General features: G+C 38.4%; 1 protein-coding gene across 1 annotated transcript in view; it reads left to right on the forward strand.

Annotated features, from left to right (window-relative positions):
• The window catches only part of COL1A2 (collagen type I alpha 2 chain), a 36,582-nt gene extending 15,397 nt beyond the window's left edge, over nt 1–21,185 (forward strand). Inside the window, exons 20-52 of the mRNA XM_003252507.4 lie at nt 222–275; nt 399–506; nt 868–921; nt 1,033–1,131; nt 2,046–2,099; nt 2,563–2,661; nt 3,067–3,120; nt 3,675–3,728; nt 3,881–3,934; nt 4,210–4,263; nt 5,212–5,256; nt 6,390–6,488; nt 7,709–7,816; nt 8,490–8,543; nt 9,487–9,540; nt 10,215–10,268; nt 10,373–10,426; nt 10,523–10,630; nt 10,986–11,039; nt 11,887–11,940; nt 12,930–13,091; nt 14,284–14,391; nt 15,065–15,172; nt 15,559–15,612; nt 15,699–15,806; nt 15,947–16,000; nt 16,381–16,488; nt 16,969–17,022; nt 17,149–17,256; nt 17,588–17,846; nt 18,254–18,438; nt 19,137–19,379; nt 20,203–21,185. Of these exons, the coding sequence (XP_003252555.1) occupies nt 222–275; nt 399–506; nt 868–921; nt 1,033–1,131; nt 2,046–2,099; nt 2,563–2,661; nt 3,067–3,120; nt 3,675–3,728; nt 3,881–3,934; nt 4,210–4,263; nt 5,212–5,256; nt 6,390–6,488; nt 7,709–7,816; nt 8,490–8,543; nt 9,487–9,540; nt 10,215–10,268; nt 10,373–10,426; nt 10,523–10,630; nt 10,986–11,039; nt 11,887–11,940; nt 12,930–13,091; nt 14,284–14,391; nt 15,065–15,172; nt 15,559–15,612; nt 15,699–15,806; nt 15,947–16,000; nt 16,381–16,488; nt 16,969–17,022; nt 17,149–17,256; nt 17,588–17,846; nt 18,254–18,438; nt 19,137–19,379; nt 20,203–20,349 (3,066 nt within the window). The 3' untranslated portion in view covers nt 20,350–21,185. The remainder of the gene's footprint in view (nt 1–221; nt 276–398; nt 507–867; nt 922–1,032; nt 1,132–2,045; nt 2,100–2,562; nt 2,662–3,066; nt 3,121–3,674; nt 3,729–3,880; nt 3,935–4,209; nt 4,264–5,211; nt 5,257–6,389; nt 6,489–7,708; nt 7,817–8,489; nt 8,544–9,486; nt 9,541–10,214; nt 10,269–10,372; nt 10,427–10,522; nt 10,631–10,985; nt 11,040–11,886; nt 11,941–12,929; nt 13,092–14,283; nt 14,392–15,064; nt 15,173–15,558; nt 15,613–15,698; nt 15,807–15,946; nt 16,001–16,380; nt 16,489–16,968; nt 17,023–17,148; nt 17,257–17,587; nt 17,847–18,253; nt 18,439–19,136; nt 19,380–20,202) is intronic.
• Nucleotides 21,186–23,242: the final 2,057 nt, after the last annotated feature.

Genomic DNA, 23,242 nt, shown 5'->3' on the forward strand with positions numbered 1-23,242 from the left:
AATCATTACCTCAAGGTAAATGAGGCAAAGTTCTACAATATCAGTTTTGTCCCTTCGACCAATACCATTCCCCTGTACGCAATTTAAATATGAACAGGGTACATTTCCTAGAGAACTTGAGCTTCTCTTTACCTTGACCCACAAATATTCTAAGAGATTTGTCTGCAAGACAGTTTCAACAAATGTTTGTCATTTGACCACTGTTCTGTATTGAACCCTAGGGTGAGCCTGGTCCAGCTGGCTCCAAAGGAGAGAGTGGTAACAAGGGTGAGCCCGTAAGTAGCTCTATCATCACACTTTTATAAAGTTAATCGTTTTTCTCATTCCAGTTTCTCCAGCTGGACATAGTATAAAAATTACTTTTTACTCCCTCTTCTTTTGTTCTTTTCATTAAACAGGGCTCTGCTGGGCCCCAAGGTCCTCCTGGTCCCAGTGGTGAAGAAGGAAAGAGAGGCCCTAATGGGGAAGCTGGATCTGCCGGCCCTCCAGGACCTCCTGGGCTGAGAGTAGGTTTCAAATGCTCCCAACACCCAAACACACTAGAGGCAGATTATGACACCCCTTCATTGGGAATTGGTCAAAATTACTGACTGTGTTTTCTTAGGCAAAAAAAGCATCTGTTTTCCATCTGCCTTATTAAATCAGTGACTCTCAATTTAATATGTTATAAAATTGGCCTGGAAACAATGTTGACCTACTTTTGCAGGATGCTCATCTATGAGTTCCTCTAGGGGTTGGGTGAAGTGTTTTGGCTTGGTTTGTGTCTGTATCTCCCCTGTAAGGAGATCATGCTATTTTTAACAAACTCTACCTTATCAAAGTCAAGAGATTCCTTTAATTCCCTCTATTTCATGTACTTTCTCGCAGGGTAGTCCTGGTTCTCGTGGTCTTCCTGGAGCTGATGGCAGAGCTGGCGTCATGGTAAGTTGTCCATCACTTACTTCCTAGAAAGGAACTTGATGCTTCTGGTGGTGGGTGTGTCATTAGCTTTAACATCCTCCTCCTCTATCTCTTTTTTTTTTTTTTGAATAGGGCCCTCCTGGTAGTCGTGGTGCAAGTGGCCCTGCTGGAGTTCGAGGACCCAATGGAGATGCTGGTCGCCCTGGGGAGCCTGGTCTCATGGGACCTAGAGTAAGTTTCAAACTGATTCTGAGCAAATCACACCTGGCATTACTTCCTTCTTTAAAGGGTTGGTTAATATTGAAGATAACAATAAAAACATCAAAAGTAAATTTGTTAGTAGTCTTGCTGACAGTTGCATTTTTAACTTTATCAAAGCTCAGTAGATATTTTCCTGTATTTAATTAGTTCATAAATTTTCTATTTATTACTTGATACAATGGCTATGAGGTTTTTGGAAGAATAGATCTATTTTAATATATCCAAATTAGATTGGTCCTTCTATCAGCATGAATCTTTTATCTTAATTTGTGAGTTTTATATAAGGTGTTCATGAAATATATTAGGACTATACATTATTCGTTTATTAGATTCATAAGTGAAGTCTTTTTCCTAGCAATCACAAAGTGCTGTAATGTATTCAGCATCACACTAGCTATGGAGAAATAACCTCTAGGTCCATAGACACACTAATCCATAGCAATAGAGTAATTTTTTTGCCTCCATTACCCCTTATGGGTGAATATCAACTGTAATTGTACCATAAACAAGTAATAGGGACACCAAATATAGCAATAAGAAATCCACTTTGGAAATTGCTTACTAAAAGTATTAGTTTTTCTATTATGAGGTAAATAACGTGATACATTTTGCCCATATAGCATGTTGCTTAACAGTTTCTTGAGATATCTATAAAAGGATGAGTTGCACTAAATTTCAATAAAAGGAAAGCCACAAAAAAATAGAAGAAAAATTTCAGAACTCTTTTCACACTTCCCAGCTAGTGGCTAATATTCCTAATGATTTACCCTAGGCAACAAACAAAAAGTGGAGGGAAAGGGTGCCTTTGTTAGACTTCAGTTAATCCGAGGCTTGAGTATGTAAGTTAAAGTGCCAATATAAAAGCATCCTCATTTATTTTATAGGGTCTTCCTGGTTCTCCTGGAAATATCGGCCCCGCTGGAAAAGAAGGTCCTGTCGTAAGTATTGCTTATTTTCCATTATATTTTCAAGGACACTTATTGCACCCTTATCAAGTCTATTTTGTGGCTTATTTATACATGAACACATTGAAAATAAATATCAGACACATACATCATCTGGGAATGCAGAGTAATAGATCGTAATTATGGAGTCTAAATGAATGCAGGACTGAAAGCAGAGCAGGGGAGAGAAAAACATGGCAGGGAAAATTGAAGCAGGTGACAAGGGGATGGCAAGAAAAGGGAATGAGGGAAATTGCATACATACGAGATTGAATTGACTATATGTGTACCGACATTCTAGTTAGAAAAGGAAAATGGATTCATAATTTAATAACACTTTATACAAGAAGCTCTATGCATTCAGAAAATTATTCTGTTTCATCCGTGGCAGCATGATAAGCTTGAGGTTGTGAGAATATGTTGACGCTGAGTAAACTTGAAATAACTCTGCTTTCAGGGCCTCCCTGGCATCGATGGCAGGCCTGGTCCAATTGGCCCAGCCGGAGCAAGAGGAGAGGCTGGCAACATTGGATTTCCCGGACCCAAAGGCCCCACTGTAAGAATCACCACAACTTTCTTACCCTCAGCACTTTCTGTAGCGAAATTTTACCAAACTCTGGTATTCCTCTCCTGCGAATCAGTCCAGTCTCAGGGAGTTTCCTTTCAACACAGGAAAACTGCAGGCCACTTATCACATTAAAAGTTTACCTCTAGTGTATCCTTATATCCCTGCTAAAAATCCATCTCCTGATCCCCATGCTTCTACAGACACAGGGACATCTTACTGTACATGGAGCTGCATGGTGATGGATCACCCTTAGATAACAGAAACCACAGACTAGGGATCTCAAAAGAACACAAAAACAAGCAGGAGTCAACATTCCAAAATCATCGTGGTTAATTTGACATTAAATGTGTAAGGCTGTTTTTTGTTTTGTTTTGTTTTTCATTTTTACTCTAGGGTGATCCTGGCAAAAGCGGTGATAAAGGTCATGCTGGTCTTGCTGGTGCTCGGGTAGGTGCTAACTTGTGTACAGATCTATTCACATAGCATTCATCTAAGAACCACACTTTTTTTTTTATACCGTCTGATATCATTTTGTCACTTTCTTTTCAAGATGGCATCCCCAGGGGTCCTTTTACCATCATAAAATGCCTTTTTAAAAACCAAACTTATAAAACAGTGAGCAAAAACAAATCAGAACATACATTAGGTCAAAAATACAGAAGCACTTGGCTTTAATTTTATTCATTTTGGAATTAAAAGGGTGTGAATATGTAGTAGCATTCTCTGACCTTTATAAATTGCCTTGTGTCTGCATACTTCGCTTGAGTCATATCTAAAGTTAGTAGGCAAACCCATAAATATATATACCTACTATGTACCCACACAAATCAAAAATTTAAAAAGTTAGTAGGCAGTATTTGGGCTTTGGTGGGAACCCACAATGAGTTTAATTCATGCTAAAATGACAAACTTGTTTTAAGGAAGTTATACCTGAGGCTTTGAGACATCTTAAACTACCTGGCTTGCAGCTAACCATCAGCCTTTCTGTTAAATATTTTTAGGGTGCTCCAGGTCCCGATGGAAACAATGGTGCTCAGGGACCTCCCGGACCACAGGTGAGTATTTCTGCCACTCTTGTGCTCTTCTGCACTAGAACGTATACAGTCTCTCAAACTGACCATTTCCATTTTTCAGTCCAAAAGTTATACAGCTAGACAACAGTGGTGACATACGTTGCTATTTATGCTCTCTTTCCTGTCACTTTCAGGGTGTCCAAGGTGGAAAAGGCGAACAGGGTCCCGCTGGTCCTCCAGGCTTCCAGGTAAGTCAACTCAAACATATGCAATACTGCCTTTGGTCAGCCTATTCAGCTGTAAATCACCACACCGTACCTCTCTTCTCCACCACAATAAACATGATTTCAGGACTGAAGCAAAGAAAGGTGCATTTTTTTCAAACAAACTTTTGTGTAATGCTTTAATAACATACGATCATGCTCCTGTTGATATTTGGTAGCCACCACCCCCAAACTCAATTATTAGCAAATCTCCTGAACATAGCCATAGGATTGAGATTTGTATTTCTTTTCATTTTTAGGGTCTGCCTGGCCCCTCAGGTCCCGCTGGTGAAGTTGGCAAACCAGGAGAAAGGGTGAGTAAAACAAGTAATAGTAAGTAGTAACTACTAAACTTGAGAATTTCCCCGTTTAATACCCCACTGCTATGCAATTATAATATGTAAAAGAAAATTTCGTATTTCATATGTTAATGATAGTGTTTTACATACGTTGGTGCTGATGGAGAGAATGAGCCAAATTACTTTAGCTCTGATTACTTTGTTTTACAGATTTAATGAAACATCACCTTATGAAAGTAAAATTTATCAATGAATATTTTATTTAATAGCCTTACTTTTTGTATTGTTCTTGATAACGTTAAGATACAAATTATTTCCTTCCCCATAGTGAAAAAGTAAATGCACAATTTTCAATCAGACTAGATCCTGAAAAATTCCTTTTGTGTTTTTCTTGGCATTCAGACAAGACACTGCTATACACAATCAGGGCATGAGTTCTGAGTCATTTTCTCTCTAATTGTGATGAATGTGCCCCAATTTAGTTACATTCTGTGGCCTGGTCTCCTTTGTCAACAGTAGGACACATTAAGGAGACAGCTGGTCAGTAATAAAAGAGAAACACTTGGGTATACAATTAACTAGGTAGAATATGATAATTTCTCTTAAGAAGACTATCTGTTATATAGCTAAAAATAGGCAACGTCTAATATTGTTCATTATTATTTATCTTATTATTGAAGGAAATAGTCTGTTTTGTCGCTTTTTAAAAAGCAATAAACTAAATAATGGGAAACAAATTTTTGATACCAAGTTCTGGGATGGATACATTTTTGTCACCAATAAAATTCTCTCTTTCTGTATCTCTCCATACTAAAAGTTGTTCTTATTAGCCTGTGTACTTCTGCACTCATGTAGATACTGCCAGCTTTATTTCACTCTTTCCAAATTTTTCAAATATCTTAAGCATAAGTCAATTTAGAGATCACACACAAATTTCACGCTTTATTCTCATGTTTTGTCTAGGGTCTCCATGGTGAGTTTGGGCTCCCTGGTCCTGCTGGTCCAAGAGTAAGTGTTACTTCGTTAACTTTCATAAACTCTGGCAATGCGTTTTTAAAAGTAGTAGTACTTTCTCCTTAAAGCCACTGATGACCCTGCAACAAGTCTCTGATGCTCTTCTATAGTCAAATGTAATCTGCAGAGAGCATTAGATTTCTAAGGTGATAGTAGAATTTTTTGTTTCATTGCTCATATTTCTTATTCAATAATTACATAGTTATAAGAAACAAATAAATCAATATATATTATAGTCAGTGATTTATATAGACAACTATGCAACATTTGTGACAGCGGCTCAACTTGAGCTAAGGAAAAATAATATCTTACTAAGATCTAAAGTTAATTTTGGCAATGTGTGTTGATGTTCAAAGCCTAAAGCTGAACTTATGAGTAGTCATATAAAGAAAAAAATACTTAGTTTCTCAGTGGGTATTAGCCTCACTGAAGTGATTAATTTGCCCTGAAAATATTCCATCATGTCACTAGTTAACACATATGTAGGAAGCTCAAAGAACCAACTTATAACAAGGTCCTTTGAAAGAGTTACAACGTGGACCTATGTGATAAATATTTTGGGCTATAGAATGCTATGTTCTAGTGATATTTAGATGTAAATTGGGAGATATTTAAATAGACAGACATAGATATATATATATACAAATATATATCAAATATACATATGAATATTATAACTGTTACATCATTATTACACAAGGTTATAAAAAGGGGGCATAGATAGGAGAATATCTAATGTTATCTACACCTGCCATTGCTATTCAACCAAAATGACGCAATCTTTTCTTTGAATACTACACATAACTGGTGTCTGTTTTTACCTATGGATTTATGACAGAAAAGACTCCCCAAAAATGAGGAATAAATTGCAAAAATTGAATATTATACTCTAGAAGCAACAAATTCTGGAGTTGTAGTCATGGAACATTAGAGCTAAGTGACACTTTAGAGAATATCTCATCAATCTCTTGATTTTACTAGTGGAGAAATTAGGAACAAAAGAAATTTTAATTTGCTAACAAATGCAGAACCAGGGCTCAGGAGCTACACAAGTGTAAACTCTCATGTAAAACAGTATCACTGAAAGTGATGAATGGTGCAACAATTCTTCTAATCACTTTTTTCAGGGGGAACGCGGTCCCCCAGGTGAGAGTGGTGCTGCTGGTCCTACTGGTCCTATTGGAAGCCGAGGTCCTTCTGGACCCCCAGGGCCTGATGGAAACAAGGTAAAATCTTATGTTTTATATATTGCTGGTTTGACCCAGTCTGCCTAGAATAAGTAGACCCTTTACAATAGAAAGATAATTGTTTTTCAGATTTTTATTTATTTCCAGTTCTGTGATGACTTCCCTGTCAGTAAAGAGCAATCCGATTCCAGTGGACCTGAATTATTCTAAACAAACAAACAATAGCAACAAACTGTGGGGGAAAATTCAGTGTTCCCCAAACATAAATGAATTAGAGTGGGTTGTCACTCTTTTCTCATCACACTGTTTATGCTTTTGTTTTAATCTAGAAACATTGTATACATTGGGCATTATTTTCAGAGAAAAAAACTTTTTATCTTAACATCTCATCCCATAGAGTAAAATTTCAAAAAGTAGCCTGAATTTTAATAATAAGAGTTTATGATGATGAAAATTCACTGGGCAATACATTCACCCCAAAAATTTGTCTGGAAACTTGTGTTCCAAAATAGAATCTGTGGTTTAGATTTTAAAATAGATTTAACACACATTCCTGAAAAAGAGATTACCTTAACCACAATAAAAAGAAGAAAACTCATATTATTTTAATTCTTAACTCTAGAGGAAAAAATGTAAACATTAGTTGCAAAAAGCTATTTTAGTGTATGGAAGGATGTTCTTGGGAAAAAAATAAAAACATGAGGGAGAGAGGAAATAAAGAAACTATGGTTTTGTGAGGCAGTACTTTCAAAGGGATCTATTTATCTCAGAAGCTAGTCAACAGGTTTTAAGTATGTGGAATTGTAGGGTTTTATATAAAAATGGAAGATACAGTTTCTACTCTTAAGGAGATTAAAACACAAACATCTCCTCAATTGACACGGTCTCTTTCCATGTTTTCTATCTGGGCTAAGAGACTTATCCTTGAAAACTGTCTGTGAGTAAACATTTTTTACTCTCTGCTTCCCATTGTCCTATCCTCTTCTTCTCCATGCCTGCCATCCTTAAGAGGATTGAAGCAGGTTATAGAGGAATCGCAGCTGTGCACTCCCACTACCCTCATCTCTTCAGTCACCATGTCATTAACAGCATCTCTCTCGGCTATATTCTCCCTCCTTTCAATAGCCCAGCCTTCTTTGTGTTTCAAAGCAGGCGAGAAGCCTGTCTAGCTAACTGTTTAAATTGGAATTCTCCAAGAGTTTGATTCTTCATTTTCTTCTTTCTCCACTAAAATTGATTTTACATGTGTTTGACTCAAGGGTGAACCTGGTGTGGTTGGTGCTGTGGGCACTGCTGGTCCATCTGGTCCTAGTGGACTCCCAGGAGAGAGGGGTGCTGCTGGCATACCTGGAGGCAAGGGAGAAAAGGTACCCTCCCAGTGTTGAACTCTATTACATATTGTTGATGAACTCTAGCGAAGAAGGCTGCACAAGGATGCTCAAGTTTTCACAATTCTTGGCAGGTGGTCTGGTAGCATTTTGATATCTATCTATATACATCTCCCTCTGCCACCTAGCACCTACACATTTCTAAACTCACTAATCTGGCAAAATTCCTTGCTACCATGGAATTTCACACAAACAGATGGTGTTGAGTAATACATGAGGCTCATTTTAATGCCACTAACAATAATGCCTCATCCTGCCCTAATTAATGGGAAGAAGCTATATTGAACAGCTGTCAACCGTGCTGCTGCATTAGTTATGCCATAAGAGTGATCAGGCGCCGCAGCCCATTGTGATGTTGCCTTACAATTCTGTCCACATGAATCTGTACCTTGCTTGATTATGCTTCAGGAGAGTGTACGGAAATTAGAAAAGATTGTTTAACAATAATCTGGAAATGGCCTTGAATTATTTTTTCCTCATTGTTTTTCTCGATTAACATTCTACAGAATGGTAAGGAATCGAGACATTGCTAAAAATCTTAAATGACTGAAGGTATCATAGCATCTTCTGTAAAAAAGAAAAAACTTTCTGTTAATTTTGATTCAAAATTTTGGTCAGAAAACAAAAAGTTGCTCTTGCTTTATACTTTCAGGGTGAACCTGGTCTCAGAGGTGAAATTGGTAACCCTGGCAGAGATGGTGCTCGTGTGAGTAGAATTTTGTTTGTATGTTTGTTTGTACTTAGATTTTTTTAAATGTTTGAATTGAGAAGTTTTCCAAATTAGAACTACACAACACTTTATTTATCAAGTTTAATAAAATAATATTCCTTTCTCTCCTGCGTCTATGACTAACAATATCATTTATACGTTCCAAAGGAAAAATTAAAAGAGATTTAACCTCTTTGAAAATAATATCCTGAATTTTCTAACTTCCCTAGTGTCAATGATACCAACTACAAACTATAGACCAAAAGCTTTAGGTTTAATAGAATATTAAATGATTGTTTCAAGTGATAATAGAAATTAAAATAAATAAATAAATAACTCTCTTATGCTTTAGGAAGCCGGAACCTCTAACAAGATTCTATAGTTATTCAAACCTACTCCCTAGAAATTTATCACCCAAAGAGCAGCCCCAAAGATTAGCTGTTAATGCCATGAAGATGCCAAAGATAATCCCATGATAGTCTAATTACCTTATCTAGGATGTCAGCCTCATGGGTCTTCCAGGCCACAGTCAGCCTGGATTCCTTTATTCACCTCTCCTTCGGAGCTGAAAACTGACTGTAGCACATCTGTAATAGTCTTTCTTTTGAATCACATAGTTTTAACAGTTTCAAACAAGGCTACTCATTTGCTGCTCTCCAGGGAATTTTACAATAGCAGAAAGTTCAGATCTCCCAAATTTCTGACTGCTGTTGACTTACACATTTCCATAACCTTTATTACTGGAGTACCCTCCTTCTGAGAGTGGCTTCTAATAGTCTTGATAATTAGAACCAAAATGCGTCAGAAGCCTTCTTGATATCCAACCAGAGTGCAGTGAAAGTGTTCAGTCACTGTGTAAGCACGGCAAAAAAGAATGACAAGGTTCAATTTTGATGATATGGGGTGTTATTAATAAGACATGTTTCCCTTTTGGTACTAGGGTGCTCCTGGTGCTGTAGGTGCCCCTGGTCCTGCTGGAGCCACAGGTGACCGGGTAAGCACGCATTTTCACTGAGCCAACAGCAATATCTAAAATTTCCCGCCTTCCCTAGTCCCAAAGAGCCCCAGCAATTCATTTTTATGGCTTGGTATAAAGCCTACTTATTTAAAAACCTAGCTATTGTGATAGAGCAGCAGGAAACAAATGCTCTGTGTTTAAAATTACTTTTCCCTTCCTATAGTTGTGCCAGCTATCTGATCTATACTCTAATCCCTAGCATTTGTTTTAAAGTCTTTCCATGTTGCGCATTAACAATATCCTAATGCACTGAGGCTTCTCAAAGCCTTCAATTATAAAAAAAAAATCAATAAAATACATAGTGTTCCCATTTCACATTGAACTTAAAATAGATCTTATTTATTGTGTTGCAAAGATTGCCACAAATAGATCAGCCCCGTGTCCATCTAAAAATTAAAATGTCCTCCTCGTGGTATTGTGGGCACTGATTTATAGTGTTTTCTGAAGTGTATAACCCATACCACTTAACCCCCAAAATGAATACAGCATTAAGTAAAAATCCACTTCATTTTACTCTGTGAGATGTGCATTAGTTATCTCTTCCAAGGCAACTACAGACTCTGTCTGTCCACCACTGTTCTCTCTCCCTCCCAGTTCTTTCAGCATCTATGTCAGGCACATTAACAGACTCATCTTTGGTCCCATTATAGGGCGAAGCTGGTGCTGCTGGTCCTGCTGGTCCTGCTGGTCCTCGGGGAAGCCCTGTAAGTAAGAACCTGGATCATTTTGTATACTCACACCTCACGATGTTTAGACATTGATGAACCTAGGATTGATAACACATTTTTAAATCCCTTCTCCCACCTAGGGTGAACGTGGTGAGGTCGGTCCTGCTGGCCCCAATGGATTTGCTGGTCCTGCTGTGAGTATCACATAATGAAGATTAATCTGAAAATATCCTAAGTTGGGGAGTAGAGTGGGTCAGAATACCAGAGCTGTAACTGTTTCTTTCCAACAGGGTGCTGCTGGTCAACCTGGTGCTAAAGGAGAAAGAGGAGCCAAAGGGCCTAAGGGTGAAAACGGTGTTGTTGGTCCCACAGGCCCTGTTGGAGCTGCTGGCCCAGCTGTAAGTTGAATTCACTGGTGGTCCACATAGCAGCTACCCATTAGATCTTACAATTAAATATATATCCGTCAAGTGCCTACTATGCAACAGGGAATATACCAGATAGAAGATGGAAAATAATGGAAGGATTAACATTTGCACACTGTTTTACAATGTATAAAAGTTTCATAAATATTGTTTTAATTCTCTGATAATCCCATAAGGGTGGTAATATTGAAGAACATTCTGACACAGATAGTCATTTTTTATTTCTACATTTTCTTCTTAGAGATGCAGGAATGATCCCCTTGAAGAAAAGAGTAGCATTTACAAGGGTTTGTTTGTGATTTGACCCCATCTTTTTGTTTGCATTTAGGGTCCAAACGGTCCCCCCGGTCCTGCTGGAAGTCGTGGTGATGGAGGCCCCCCTGTGAGTATTTACAATGGACTCTTGCCACTTTTCTTTCTTCAGAATCTATTAAGGACACTTGAAAGTTTTGACATTTTTGGTAAATTTGGACTACCATGAGGAAACTTTTGAGATTCAAGTTCATTCTATTCAGAGCAATTCCGATATTGATGTTAACTTGAACTCAGCTGGAACTCAGTGTATGTTGCTATCACCTCACTTGAGGTAATAACCAAGGTGGGCCCTAGGCAGTTTAATTGTAAAGTCGGAAAAAATATTTCTTTGGCGTCTTTCATCTGTTTATTAATATGCCCCTTCTTCTGCCTGACCACGTCCTTCCCCTTTGCAGGCAGTGCTATCACAACAATTCTCTAGAGACCCAGAGCTCTCCAAAAATGAACTTTACTGACTTCTTCTCTCACTGGACAGTGCTGAATGATCTAGGTCATTTGTTATTCTTTCGTCCATGAACACCATTACTTATTAAATGTCCATTTCTTTAGCACTCAGCCAGGTGGTAAAGATAGTTATTAATGTATACACATTAATATGTAATAGTGACATAGTGTCTTATCTTCATACCTTTGCAACCATAAGATAATATGTCAGCATTTCAGAAAGGACCATCCAAACCTTAATGCGAAATATGGGCATTGCAACTGGTGGCATGCTGGTAAGGAAGATGTGTGGAGAAGGAGCGCCTTCAGGGTCCTGGCTAAATAATGCCCTATATAAAGCTGCCTACCTCCTACTCCTTGGTCTATCCCTGGTCACATGTACTGATTTTCCAAAAAAAAAGAAATTCCCATCTTACCCAAATTCTTGGAGTTGATGTTGACTGTGGAATTCTAATGTGCTTGGCTCGTAGGGTATGACTGGTTTCCCTGGTGCTGCTGGACGGACTGGTCCCCCGGGACCCTCTGTAAGTAAATCACTCCAAACATGTGTCTTCATTTCCTCTAGCCAAAAGGCCTGGCTTCTGGTAGGAAACTGGTAACAAACTCTTCATGAAAACACATCACTAATATTTGCTGTTACTCTCCTGGTCTGAAATCAGCTTGTCTGAACCATTAAGGTATTTCATCACGTTATATTTTATAATATCAGTTTAAGAGGCTTTTATTTATGTGAACACCAGTCCCCTTTCAGGGGCATGGTCTCTTTGAAAAAAAAAAAAAGAACATTTTTAGCCACATATCAGATATTTCTATATCTAATTACCTTTTATGGCTAACATTCTGCCTCCATTGTTAAGGTACAATTGTTCCTGAATTTAAAGGTGGTTTGGCCTCTAATTTAATTCTGATTCAGACTCTCCTGTCAGGACTCAAGAAAATTTAATTAATTACCAAGGATTAAGTCTTCTGGTTAAGGTTTCGGGGAAAAAAAATAGCAAAGATGTTGATTTCTTGGAATCCTTTTACAGGTTCATAACAGAAAAATCTTCATTCCCTGTAGGCATTTAATTAAACCTAGTTGAGAAGCATATGTGACTCCTCAATTATGAACAAAATGCCTATATTGGCTTTCTTTAAAAAAAAAAGAAGAAGAAGAAAGAAAAGGCAAAGTCCTTTGAAACTCAGAGTCCCATTCATTTATCATTAACTCCTATCATTCTACATAATTCTGATTCCAATATGCCAGGGTACCAGTGGCATGACATTGTTTTTTCTCATAGAAATTTGCCATAGTCTCTCCTCCATTATTTGGTTTCTTACAGCCTCATAAAGGAAGACAGGAGTCGCTTCTTTCTGCAAGAAAGTTAAAAACTATAAATATTTCCCCCAAATGGCCAGGGTATTATTTTATTGCATCACATTGTTTGCATCTTAAGATCTAGAATCTTTGCTGCTCTCTTCCAGGCCCTTGATGATTAACAGAAAGGAAATGACCTTGTACATTTGCTCATAGGGTATTTCTGGCCCTCCTGGTCCCCCTGGTCCTGCTGGGAAAGAAGGGCTTCGTGGTCCTCGTGGTGACCAAGGTCCAGTTGGCCGAACTGGAGAAGTAGGTGCAGTTGGTCCCCCTGGCTTCGCTGGTGAGAAGGGTCCCTCTGGAGAGGCTGGTACTGCTGTAAGTGATTTCCAACTCCTCTTTCTTAATACCTTATGTTGAATTAAAATAAAGCCCCTACACAAATCTTCAAGTGGCATCTATTTGTTGATGAGTATTGTAGGCTCTCAAGTGGAGCTCAGTTGAGCCAAGAAATCTGTCCAGCACACACTGAGGGGCTGTGGCTTCCAAGATTCTCAGAAAGCACAAAATTGCAAAGACAATAAATGAAGGAACTCAGTTTTATCACAGAGCCCTTTAAGCTATTGAAGGCACCTTACTAGTACCAGGATTAGAACAGAGTCCCATTGCTGTGGCCATCCTACTACATATTAATCAATCTCAGTAGGCTACCAATTTCTTAAAGGCCAAAGTCAAAATTAGAGGCCAGAGTCAAAATTTGCTTCCTTTTGATATACTGATTTTACTGATTTCCTTTCTGTTTTTGTTTTTGTTTTTTTGTTTGGGGATGGAGTTCCCCTCTGTTGCCCAGGCTGGAGTTCAGTGGCATGATCTCAGCTCAATGCAATTTCCGCCTCCCCAATTCAAGTAATCCTCTTGTCTCAGCCTCCCGAGTAGCTGGGACTACAGGCACACACCATCATGCCTAGCTAATTTTTGTATTTTTAGTAAAGACAGGGTTTCACCATATTGGTAAGGCTGGTCTCGGTCTCCTGACCTCAGGTGATCCACTCACCTTGACCTCCTAAAGTGCTGGGATTACACATGTGAGCCACCCCACCCAGCCTGATTTCCTTTCTTTTGTGTATATACCCAGCAGTGTGATTGCTGGATCTTATGGTAGTTCTATTTTTAGTTTTTTGAGGAACCCCTCCTACTATGTACAACTATTGTGTATCCATAATAATTTAAAATAATTTTTTTTATTTGTTTCCCTGCCTAGAGGCTATAAAATCTCTGTTTCACCACCCCAAGTGTCTTTATCAATCTCAACCACTTATTTTTAAATGTTGTGCCATTGGTCTCAAGGATGAATCAGATACAAAACTATACATGCCAAGATGTAAACTCACTGTCATCACTAGAGAAAAGATATCCAAGGATATGTCCTAGTAATAGGAAGTCATTAGCCTTTTTCTAAGCTGAAGACAGTGTATTCTCACAATCTTCAAGCCAACCTGTGTTATCACCTAGGGTCTTACCCATAATACTTACCCAAATACCCATAATAAAGTATTTTTTCTCTATTTAGGGACCTCCTGGCACTCCAGGTCCTCAGGGTCTTCTTGGTGCTCCTGGTATTCTGGGTCTCCCTGGCTCGAGAGGTGAACGTGGTCTACCAGGTGTTGCTGGTGCTGTGGTGAGTGCTTGACAATATTCTGACTCCATTAACATAAGAAAAGATTTTAAAAGCTGCCACTTCAAATGTGACAGATTGATCACTGAATAACTTCACTTAAGATTTTTATTCATGGCATTTTCTTTATACAGATCACATGTCACTTATCTAAGAAGCTTTAATACCACCTTACTTAGACACACACTATAAAGACACAGCTTAAAATTATGCAGAATGATTTTTGTTCTTTCCACGCACTTAGGAACGATACAATCTCTAATTGCATTTACTCCTCTGCAATATGAAATGCTGGCATCATTCATCCTGTAGAAAGAATGAAACTCTGGAAGTTCTGAATCATTCCATTAAACCTTATACGTGACAACAACTAGAAACCATCTCATCTCCATAAACTCTATCAACTTTTTGAATTCATTTCATTTGGGATACTGAATGACATGAGACTTACTTTTTACAGAGCAACATCCCGTGATTACATAAAGCTGGCCATCTACATGTGGAGAAGGAGGGCAGGGATGATACTAACGATACTTCTTACCATTGTGTGACCCATTCACATTCAATTTACCGTCTTTCTTCAAACTAGAATCTCCTGAGTAGGGTTGTTTTGGAGGGGAAGGTTAGCATTCCATCGAATGAGGGGAATGTCATTTTATCTTCTCTGCCTGTTTAGGGTGAACCTGGTCCTCTTGGCATTGCCGGCCCTCCTGGGGCCCGTGGTCCTCCTGGTGCTGTGGGTAGTCCTGGAGTCAATGGTGCTCCTGGTGAAGCTGGTCGTGATGTGAGTCCAACACTTGGTTTGTAAAATAAAACCGAGCAGGATTTCATTGTGTGAAACTTTATGTCCTGAGCTGAGGTTCTCTTGTTCCAAATTTCTGAACAAGATGGTCAGCTTCTCCATAGTATCTACACCTAGTATTGAAAATATGAAAAATTGCTTAGGCCAAAGAATGGGCTTTTCAATAGCACACTGCAAAACTAGGCCCAAGTATTTAAAACATCTCTAAAAAATATCTAGGTTGGCAGGTTTTTATTCCTAGTTTTAAAAGTCTGAAAGAGGGTTCGTTACTGAGCTCTGGAAGTGATGAAGACAGAGTAGCCACAACATAGGGGCTGGTAGGCAGCAGAGCCTCACCAACAGCCTTAATATGTGTGGTGTCTTCACAGGGCAACCCTGGGAATGATGGTCCCCCAGGTCGCGATGGTCAACCCGGACACAAGGTGAGTACACTTTTCATCTTTCTCTAATTCAAAAGTGATTAAAATACAACCCAGATTGATGCTAAGCTTCATTTTGCCTCTGGTAGGGAGAGCGCGGTTACCCTGGCAATATTGGTCCCGTTGGTGCTGCAGGTGCACCTGGTCCTCATGGCCCCGTGGGTCCTGCTGGCAAACATGGAAACCGTGGTGAAACTGTAAGTTTGTGAATACCAGTCCCTCAGTGCAGCATTCTCGTGGGCTTCACTTCTGACCTCCCCACACTTGGGGATGGTGGGGGAGTGGGGAGGGGTATCTTGGGCCTAGCTGAGTTGTGTTTTTCTTTTCCACTTCACAGGGTCCTTCTGGTCCTGTTGGTCCTGCTGGCGCTGTTGGCCCAAGAGGTCCTAGTGTATGTACATGATGAAGATTTCTTTGCAACACTAACATTTAGAGAGAATCAGTCCAAAACATCTGTTAAGAAAATAAACAATATATCAGCTAGACTTGACATTTTAAAAAAATTTCAGTCCATGCTGAGAATTGATACAAATAACTTGAGCTATTTTAAATCTCTTCTGCTTGTTTGTATTAAACAATTACAAGGATCTAGCCACTTTACAGATAGCGCAACTAAAGCAGATTACCAGCAGAGGTGAGAGCCTAGCTAGACCATTACATGTCCTGAGTTACCTTTGTAAACTTTGTAAACGAATTAAGCAGTATTTGTGGTGAAGTGAGTGTCATTTTTTGAAAACGGTAAGTCTTATCCATCCTTCTGTTTCTTTATAGGGCCCACAAGGCATTCGTGGTGATAAGGGAGAGCCCGGTGATAAGGGGCCCAGAGGTCTTCCTGGCTTAAAGGGACACAATGGATTGCAAGGTCTGCCCGGTATCGCTGTAAGTAAGCTGTAGCCATCTCGCACATAAACTGATCCTAAAGGCCTTCAGCTCAGCAGGATTTTCATATTTTCACTGGTATTGTTCCAGTATAGCCTATATAATATCCATTTCCCATTCTCTGGCTAACTCCATCTCATTCTTGGAGATAATGCTATTTCATCCCAACATGAAAGGTGAGGATTAAGGGAGATAGAAATATACATACATTAAAATCTCCTGGCAACAATGTCCTTCAACCCCACTTAAAATAAACATAATTAGAGGAATGACTAATATTGCACTGCTGAAATAGGTTGTGAAAAAACATAATTGAATATAATAGACATAATGGGAGAAAAGAGCCCCACTTTACATTTTCAATTTTCTCAATCCGGAGTCCATTTAAACTAAAGTTTCCCATTCAATTTGGAAAAAAAAAAAAAATCTGTCTCTTGACATGTGCTCTGAAAGTGTGATTTTCCTCTTCTGTCTTTAAAGGGTCACCATGGTGATCAAGGTGCTCCTGGCTCCGTGGGTCCTGCTGGTCCTAGGGTAGGTGGACTCAAGAGAAGACAGTTCATCTCTGAAATAGAGGCTAAAGTGAGCAGTGAGCCCCAGGCTGCTGCTCCCTTGGTGGGATTCACCAGCTCACATGCACCTGGTGTCTGTCTTCCTTAGGGCCCTGCTGGTCCTTCTGGCCCTGCTGGAAAAGATGGTCGCACTGGACATCCCGGTACAGTTGGACCTGCTGGCATTCGAGGCCCTCAGGGTCACCAAGGTCCTGCTGTAAGTATGATTTGGGGAAATAATAAAGAAGATCACTGACCTAAGGAATGTTTTCTTCAGACTAAACCAAAACAATTATGACAACCCATTAAAGTTAGCCCCATTTCAATATATCCTCTAAAATATCTGGAAATTGTCTATATGCAATGGGCTTGTTAAGTCCATCCCTGCAAGTGTGCCTGGGAGCATGTTATTTATTTATGTGAACTTGATTATTTTTTACTTATTAGAACATGCTTCCGTGTGAAGCTCAACTGAAAATCTGCTGCCATAGATGTCTCTCACTGTAACAAAATATAAAGCCTCTCCTGTCTCACCTTCACCTTTGCAGGGCCCCCCTGGGCCCCCTGGCCCTCCTGGACCTCCAGGAGTAAGCGGTGGTGGTTATGACTTTGGTTACGATGGAGACTTCTACAGGGCTGACCAGCCTCGCTCAGCACCTTCTCTCAGACCCAAGGACTATGAAGTTGATGCTACTCTGAAGTCTCTCAACAACCAGATTGAGACCCTTCTTACTCCTGAAGGCTCTAGAAAGAACCCAGCTCGCACATGCCGTGACTTGAGACTCAGCCACCCAGAGTGGAGCAGTGGTAGGTCAAGATGTCCAGACCAGACTGACCCTTCTCACAAGTTGAGCTTTTCAAAATTAGTTTCCATTGACATTTACAGTGAAAATGCATTTGGGTAAAGATTACATTATGTGAAATCACACCCAATTAATGAAGCATCATCTTCTCCCAACCAGCACCCAACCTCATTTCCCTTAAAGTGTATTTTTGCACTTTTCATACTAATAAGTACCCTGATTTGATTTTTCATAGAGGAGGGGAGGGAAGGAACTGTCTAATCTTAAAAATAACCACCCTCTTCCTCTTAAATGTGGGGTAGACAATCAAAAATGTTACTAATGAGAGTCAGTATCTTTCATTAGTTATTATTAGAATCTGTGTTCTGCTCAATGAGAAGTTTCATGATCTGAATGTTATTTTCTTAAAAGGTTACTACTGGATTGACCCTAACCAAGGATGCACTATGGATGCTATCAAAGTATACTGTGATTTCTCTACTGGCGAAACCTGTATCCGGGCCCAACCTGAAAACATCCCAGCCAAGAACTGGTATAGGAGCTCCAAGGACAAGAAACATGTCTGGCTAGGAGAAACTATCAATGCTGGCAGCCAGGTGAGGAATCCCACAAACACCTCTCCTTCTGCTAAATAATATTTTGGTAGGACTGTTTGTTAATTATCTGCATTTTAATCTCTGACAAAAATGGGCTTATTAAAAAAAAACCTATTCCTTTCCTGGGTTCCAATTTTGCCCTAAATTGCACATTAGAAGATGGATTGATTGGACAAATCCACGTAATTCAAAGTTATTATTCAAATTTGACTTAATTGGTAATCATTGAAAAAACTGACTAATGTCATTTAGTGTGAAGGAGCACTGGCCAGCTTTATGCCACACTCATACATATGCATTTTCAGAATGTGAGCAGCTTTTCTGAATTTTTAATCAAACCTTTTCACCAACTTTACTGAATGCCTACTGGAATTCCATAAATTACGAAATTACAGAAAAAGAAAAATGTGAGAATTTCTACCTCCTCATTCTCTTATTCTAAAGAAGAAGCATATGCAAAAAGGATTAATTGAAACAGATAACTTTTTTAGATGACCTTGCCTCAGTGCAGTAGGTCTTATGTTCATCTAAATAACTGATATTTCAAAGACAAGTGAATTAAGTTTTCTTTAAAAGTACCCTTTTCCTCAGGTTGGATCTGAGTCCACTCTTCCTGATATCTCTTTTTTTTTTTATGTTAGACTCTCAGTATCTGAGTCCTTCTCCACTTAACCGGAATTTCATCTTATTTTCTGTAGTTTGAATATAATGTAGAAGGAGTGACTTCCAAGGAAATGGCTACCCAACTTGCCTTCATGCGCCTGCTAGCCAACTATGCCTCTCAGAACATCACCTACCACTGCAAGAACAGCATTGCATACATGGATGAGGAGACTGGCAACCTGAAAAAGGCTGTCATTCTGCAGGGCTCTAATGATGTTGAACTTGTTGCTGAGGGCAACAGCAGGTTCACTTACACTGTTCTTGTAGATGGCTGCTCTGTAAGTAATAGTGAAATATGGGAATAGCTTTGGGAAGTGGGATGGGGGAGGTTCTAACTTAGACCCCCCCCAAGGGGGGTCTAAAGGAGGGTTAAATGAACAGAAGAATGAGAGAACTAACTTATTTCATTTTTATTTCATAAGTAAATTCAGTTTTTGTATGTATTTTGTATTTATTTATTTATACATATTAATTTTGTATTTAAATTCAGATGATAAATTCAGAGTATTCTTATCAGATAGTGCCTTCTGAAATACTGAAATGTATACTACATCCATGCATTGTTTTTTCTTTAGCGTGTTTTTTAAATGGTAATGTATGCCCAGGACTTAAAATTTCTTGAGACTTCAGTGGCCTAAACTATAATTTATAGTTATGTGTATTTTATTTTACTTACTAGCATGGCCTACATTTAACTTTTAATGCTTTTTCTACAATATGCTATAAATATAAGAAAAATTAAAATTCACTAACAGCAAGACTACATACCCACCCAGGTCCTGCTCCCAAAGACACACATAGAGGGACATACACACAACAATCCTAAAAATGACTCTGTAGAGATAAGTCACTTGGAATGTGTGTTGAAATGTTGGTTTTTTTGGTTTGTTTGTTTGTTTGTTTTTTGTTAGACTGATAGGGAGCCCCTCCCACTAAAGACACCCTTGATACTGTTATTTCAAAGATAAACTTCTTTATCTGCGACTGACATCTTTAGAAGGACACATGCCAAACAGTGGTTCTTATTAAATCAAAGGTTCAGATATTATCAGATTCAGAAATAGTGATGCTTTGTGTATCTATTTTCTTCTCTTTAAACAGAAAAAGACAAATGAATGGGGAAAGACAATCATTGAATACAAAACAAATAAGCCATCTCGCCTGCCCTTCCTTGATATTGCACCTTTGGACATCGGTGGTGCTGACCAGGAATTCTTTGTGGACATTGGCCCAGTCTGTTTCAAATAAATGAACTCAATCTAAATTAAAAAAGAAAGAAATTTGAAAAAACTTTCTCTTTGCCATTTCTTCTTCTTTTTTTAACTGAAAGCTGAATCCTTCCATTTCTTCTGCACATCTACTTGCTTAAATTGTGGGCAAAAGAGAAAAAGAAGGATTGATCAGAGCATTGTGCAATACAATTTCATTAACTCCCTACCCCGCTCCCCCAAAAATTTGAAATTTTTTTTCAACAGTCTTACACCTGTTATGAAAAATGTCAACCTTTGTAAGAAAGCCAAAATAAAAATTGAAAAATAAAAACCGTGAACATTTGCACCACTTGTGGCTTTTGAATATCTTCCACAGAGGGAAGTTTAAAACCCAAACTTCCAAAGGTTTAAACTACCTCAAAACACTTTCCCATGAGTGTGATCCACATTGTTAGGTGCTGACCTAGACAGAGATGAACTGAGGTCCTTGTTTTGTTTTGTTCATAATACAAAGGTGCTAATTAATAGTATTTCAGATACTTGAAGAATGTTGATGGTGCTAGAAGAATTTGAGAAGAAATACTCCTGTATTGAGTTGTATCGTGTGGTGTATTTTTTAAAAAATTTGATTTAGCATTCATACTTTCCACCTTATTCCCAATTAAAAGTATGCAGATTATTTGCCCAAAGTTGTCCTCTTCAAATTTAGCATTTGTTCTTTGCCAGTCTCATTTTCATCTTCTTCCATGGTTCCATAGAAGCTTTGTTTCTTGGGCAAGCAGAAAAATTAAATTGTACCTATTTTGTATATGTGAGATGTTTAAATAAATTGTGAAAAAAATGAAATAAAGCATGTTTGGTTTTCCAAAAGAACATATTGAGTAAAATTCCTTGCTTCAATGCTCTTTGCAATATAAATATGCATCTCTACCAGCCATTAGACCAAGTGCCTCTGATTAGATAGAAATTATGCAAAAAGGGCAGTTTGGTGTGGTAGAAAGAGCAGAGAACGAGGACCCAGGAGAGCTGAATTCCAGTTCTGGCTCTGTTCCTTGTGGCTGAGTGACCTTGAAACTCTGAGCCTCTGCATTTCAGTTTCCATAGCTATAATATGAAAAAATTCCTTTTCAGCACTATTAAGCATTTGCCCTACTCAAAATATGTGATATTTAAGCAACATGGCATTTTTGACCTAATTTTACTATAACCAAAGGTCTATAGAAACTTTTGGTTTATTATATATTAAGCACTTGTAACAGTGGCTGAAAGTTGGTCTATGAGCAATTAATACTATTAACTAAAACAGTTTCAAATATTCAGTAAAAATGCCATACACTTAAATCTGAGGCAACTGAATACAATGCCTGTTAAGAGGTAATGTGTGTGCTGTCAATCAGGATAGACAGTTGTGGATAATAGTACCACGAACACCTACCTGCCAAATCAAGTTCATTTTCCTCCCCTGCACCTTTCAATGACATCTTTAATACACTTAAACATAGTAATGTGTCAAGTAAAATGTTAAGATTCATTTAGAGCTTATTTCCTGTTGCAGAACATAATTGTGATTGTAATATTTGCCTCGTGTTATAAGTCATCTCAAGATTCAATTAGTTTTAAAGGCAAAAGACTGAACATGGTAAAAATGTAATATTAACCCTAAAAAGTTAGCAAGGTTGCCTAACCAAAATGCAGATTCCTGGTCCTCGTCTGCCAAATCCAGATTTAGTAAGAAATTGCTATTCTTATGCATCCTGTGAAATTCAGATGTGTACCAATTGAAGAACCACCTGATGAGGTTACTGCCATAGTCCTTTGTAGCTCTAATATTCTGTGTCTGACACAAAGGAATAGATATACCTGACCAAACCATTTAAAGGTAGCTCCTGGGATCTGAATGCTGGTACTCCCTATAAATTGGCAATTAAAATGACCATGCAAACTTACATGATAAAACAGAAATCTCTGGATCAAATATGAACTATACCCTCAGACTTATAGCAAAAGAAATAAAACAGCATTTATTGAGTACCTGTTAGAGGCAAAAGCCATGCTAAATAATAATAATGACCTTTGTCAAACTGAATCAGAATTAGCAGATTTCCTAAGTCAATGCTCACTTAATAATCACTTAATCATCATCAGAGTGAGACAACTGAAAATAGTCAAATAAATAATGATACACCTAATGGATTACAATGAGGAAACAAATTATGGTATATCCAGCAAACAATGAGGAAACAAATTACAGTATATCTAATAGATAACGATAGGATGAATAGTGAAATAAATTTTGGTATCCCAGTAATATTTATGAGGATGATTGAACAAAAGAAAAACTTCTTAGAATTTTCAGTCTTGAAAATCTAATATTCAAGAACACTGTCATAGTTAGATATTTTAAACATACATGTAAAAAAATGCTGAGAGTAGGCGCATTTGTATAGAAGTTTAAGGATGATTTTTAGGCCTAAAATTTTCAAATTTGCAACAATGTAGCTATATTACATTATTATTTACAACAAATTTACTCTTAAAATATTATGAAAGAAGATAAGCAGTCAAAAGTGAAAAGAATCTGGTTCAGGAGTAGCCATCTCCAGGGAAGGAGTGGTCAACCTCCCACCCACCTGTTTCCTGAAGAGAAGGGCAAGTCTGGCCTAAGGGTCATCATCCACCATGGACCAGCCACCCTGAGAGGAGCTTGGGAGGATGTGCAAAGCTCTACCACAGCATCTTCAGGGAGCTCAGGGAGCTTATAGTGCAGTTCCAGCGGCAGAATAAAATAATGTGTGAACAGAATTTTAAATTACATATCCTCTGAGGATAACAGAAGACACTATTAATTAATTACAGGGAGTCTCGGGAAATTAACCTTTGTCTCTCACACAGTAACTGATACTTGGATTGAACTGGCCTCTTTTGATAGA

Source organism: Nomascus leucogenys, chromosome 11, assembly GCF_006542625.1.
Source record: "Nomascus leucogenys isolate Asia chromosome 11, Asia_NLE_v1, whole genome shotgun sequence".
Lineage (NCBI taxonomy): Eukaryota > Metazoa > Chordata > Mammalia > Primates > Hylobatidae > Nomascus > Nomascus leucogenys.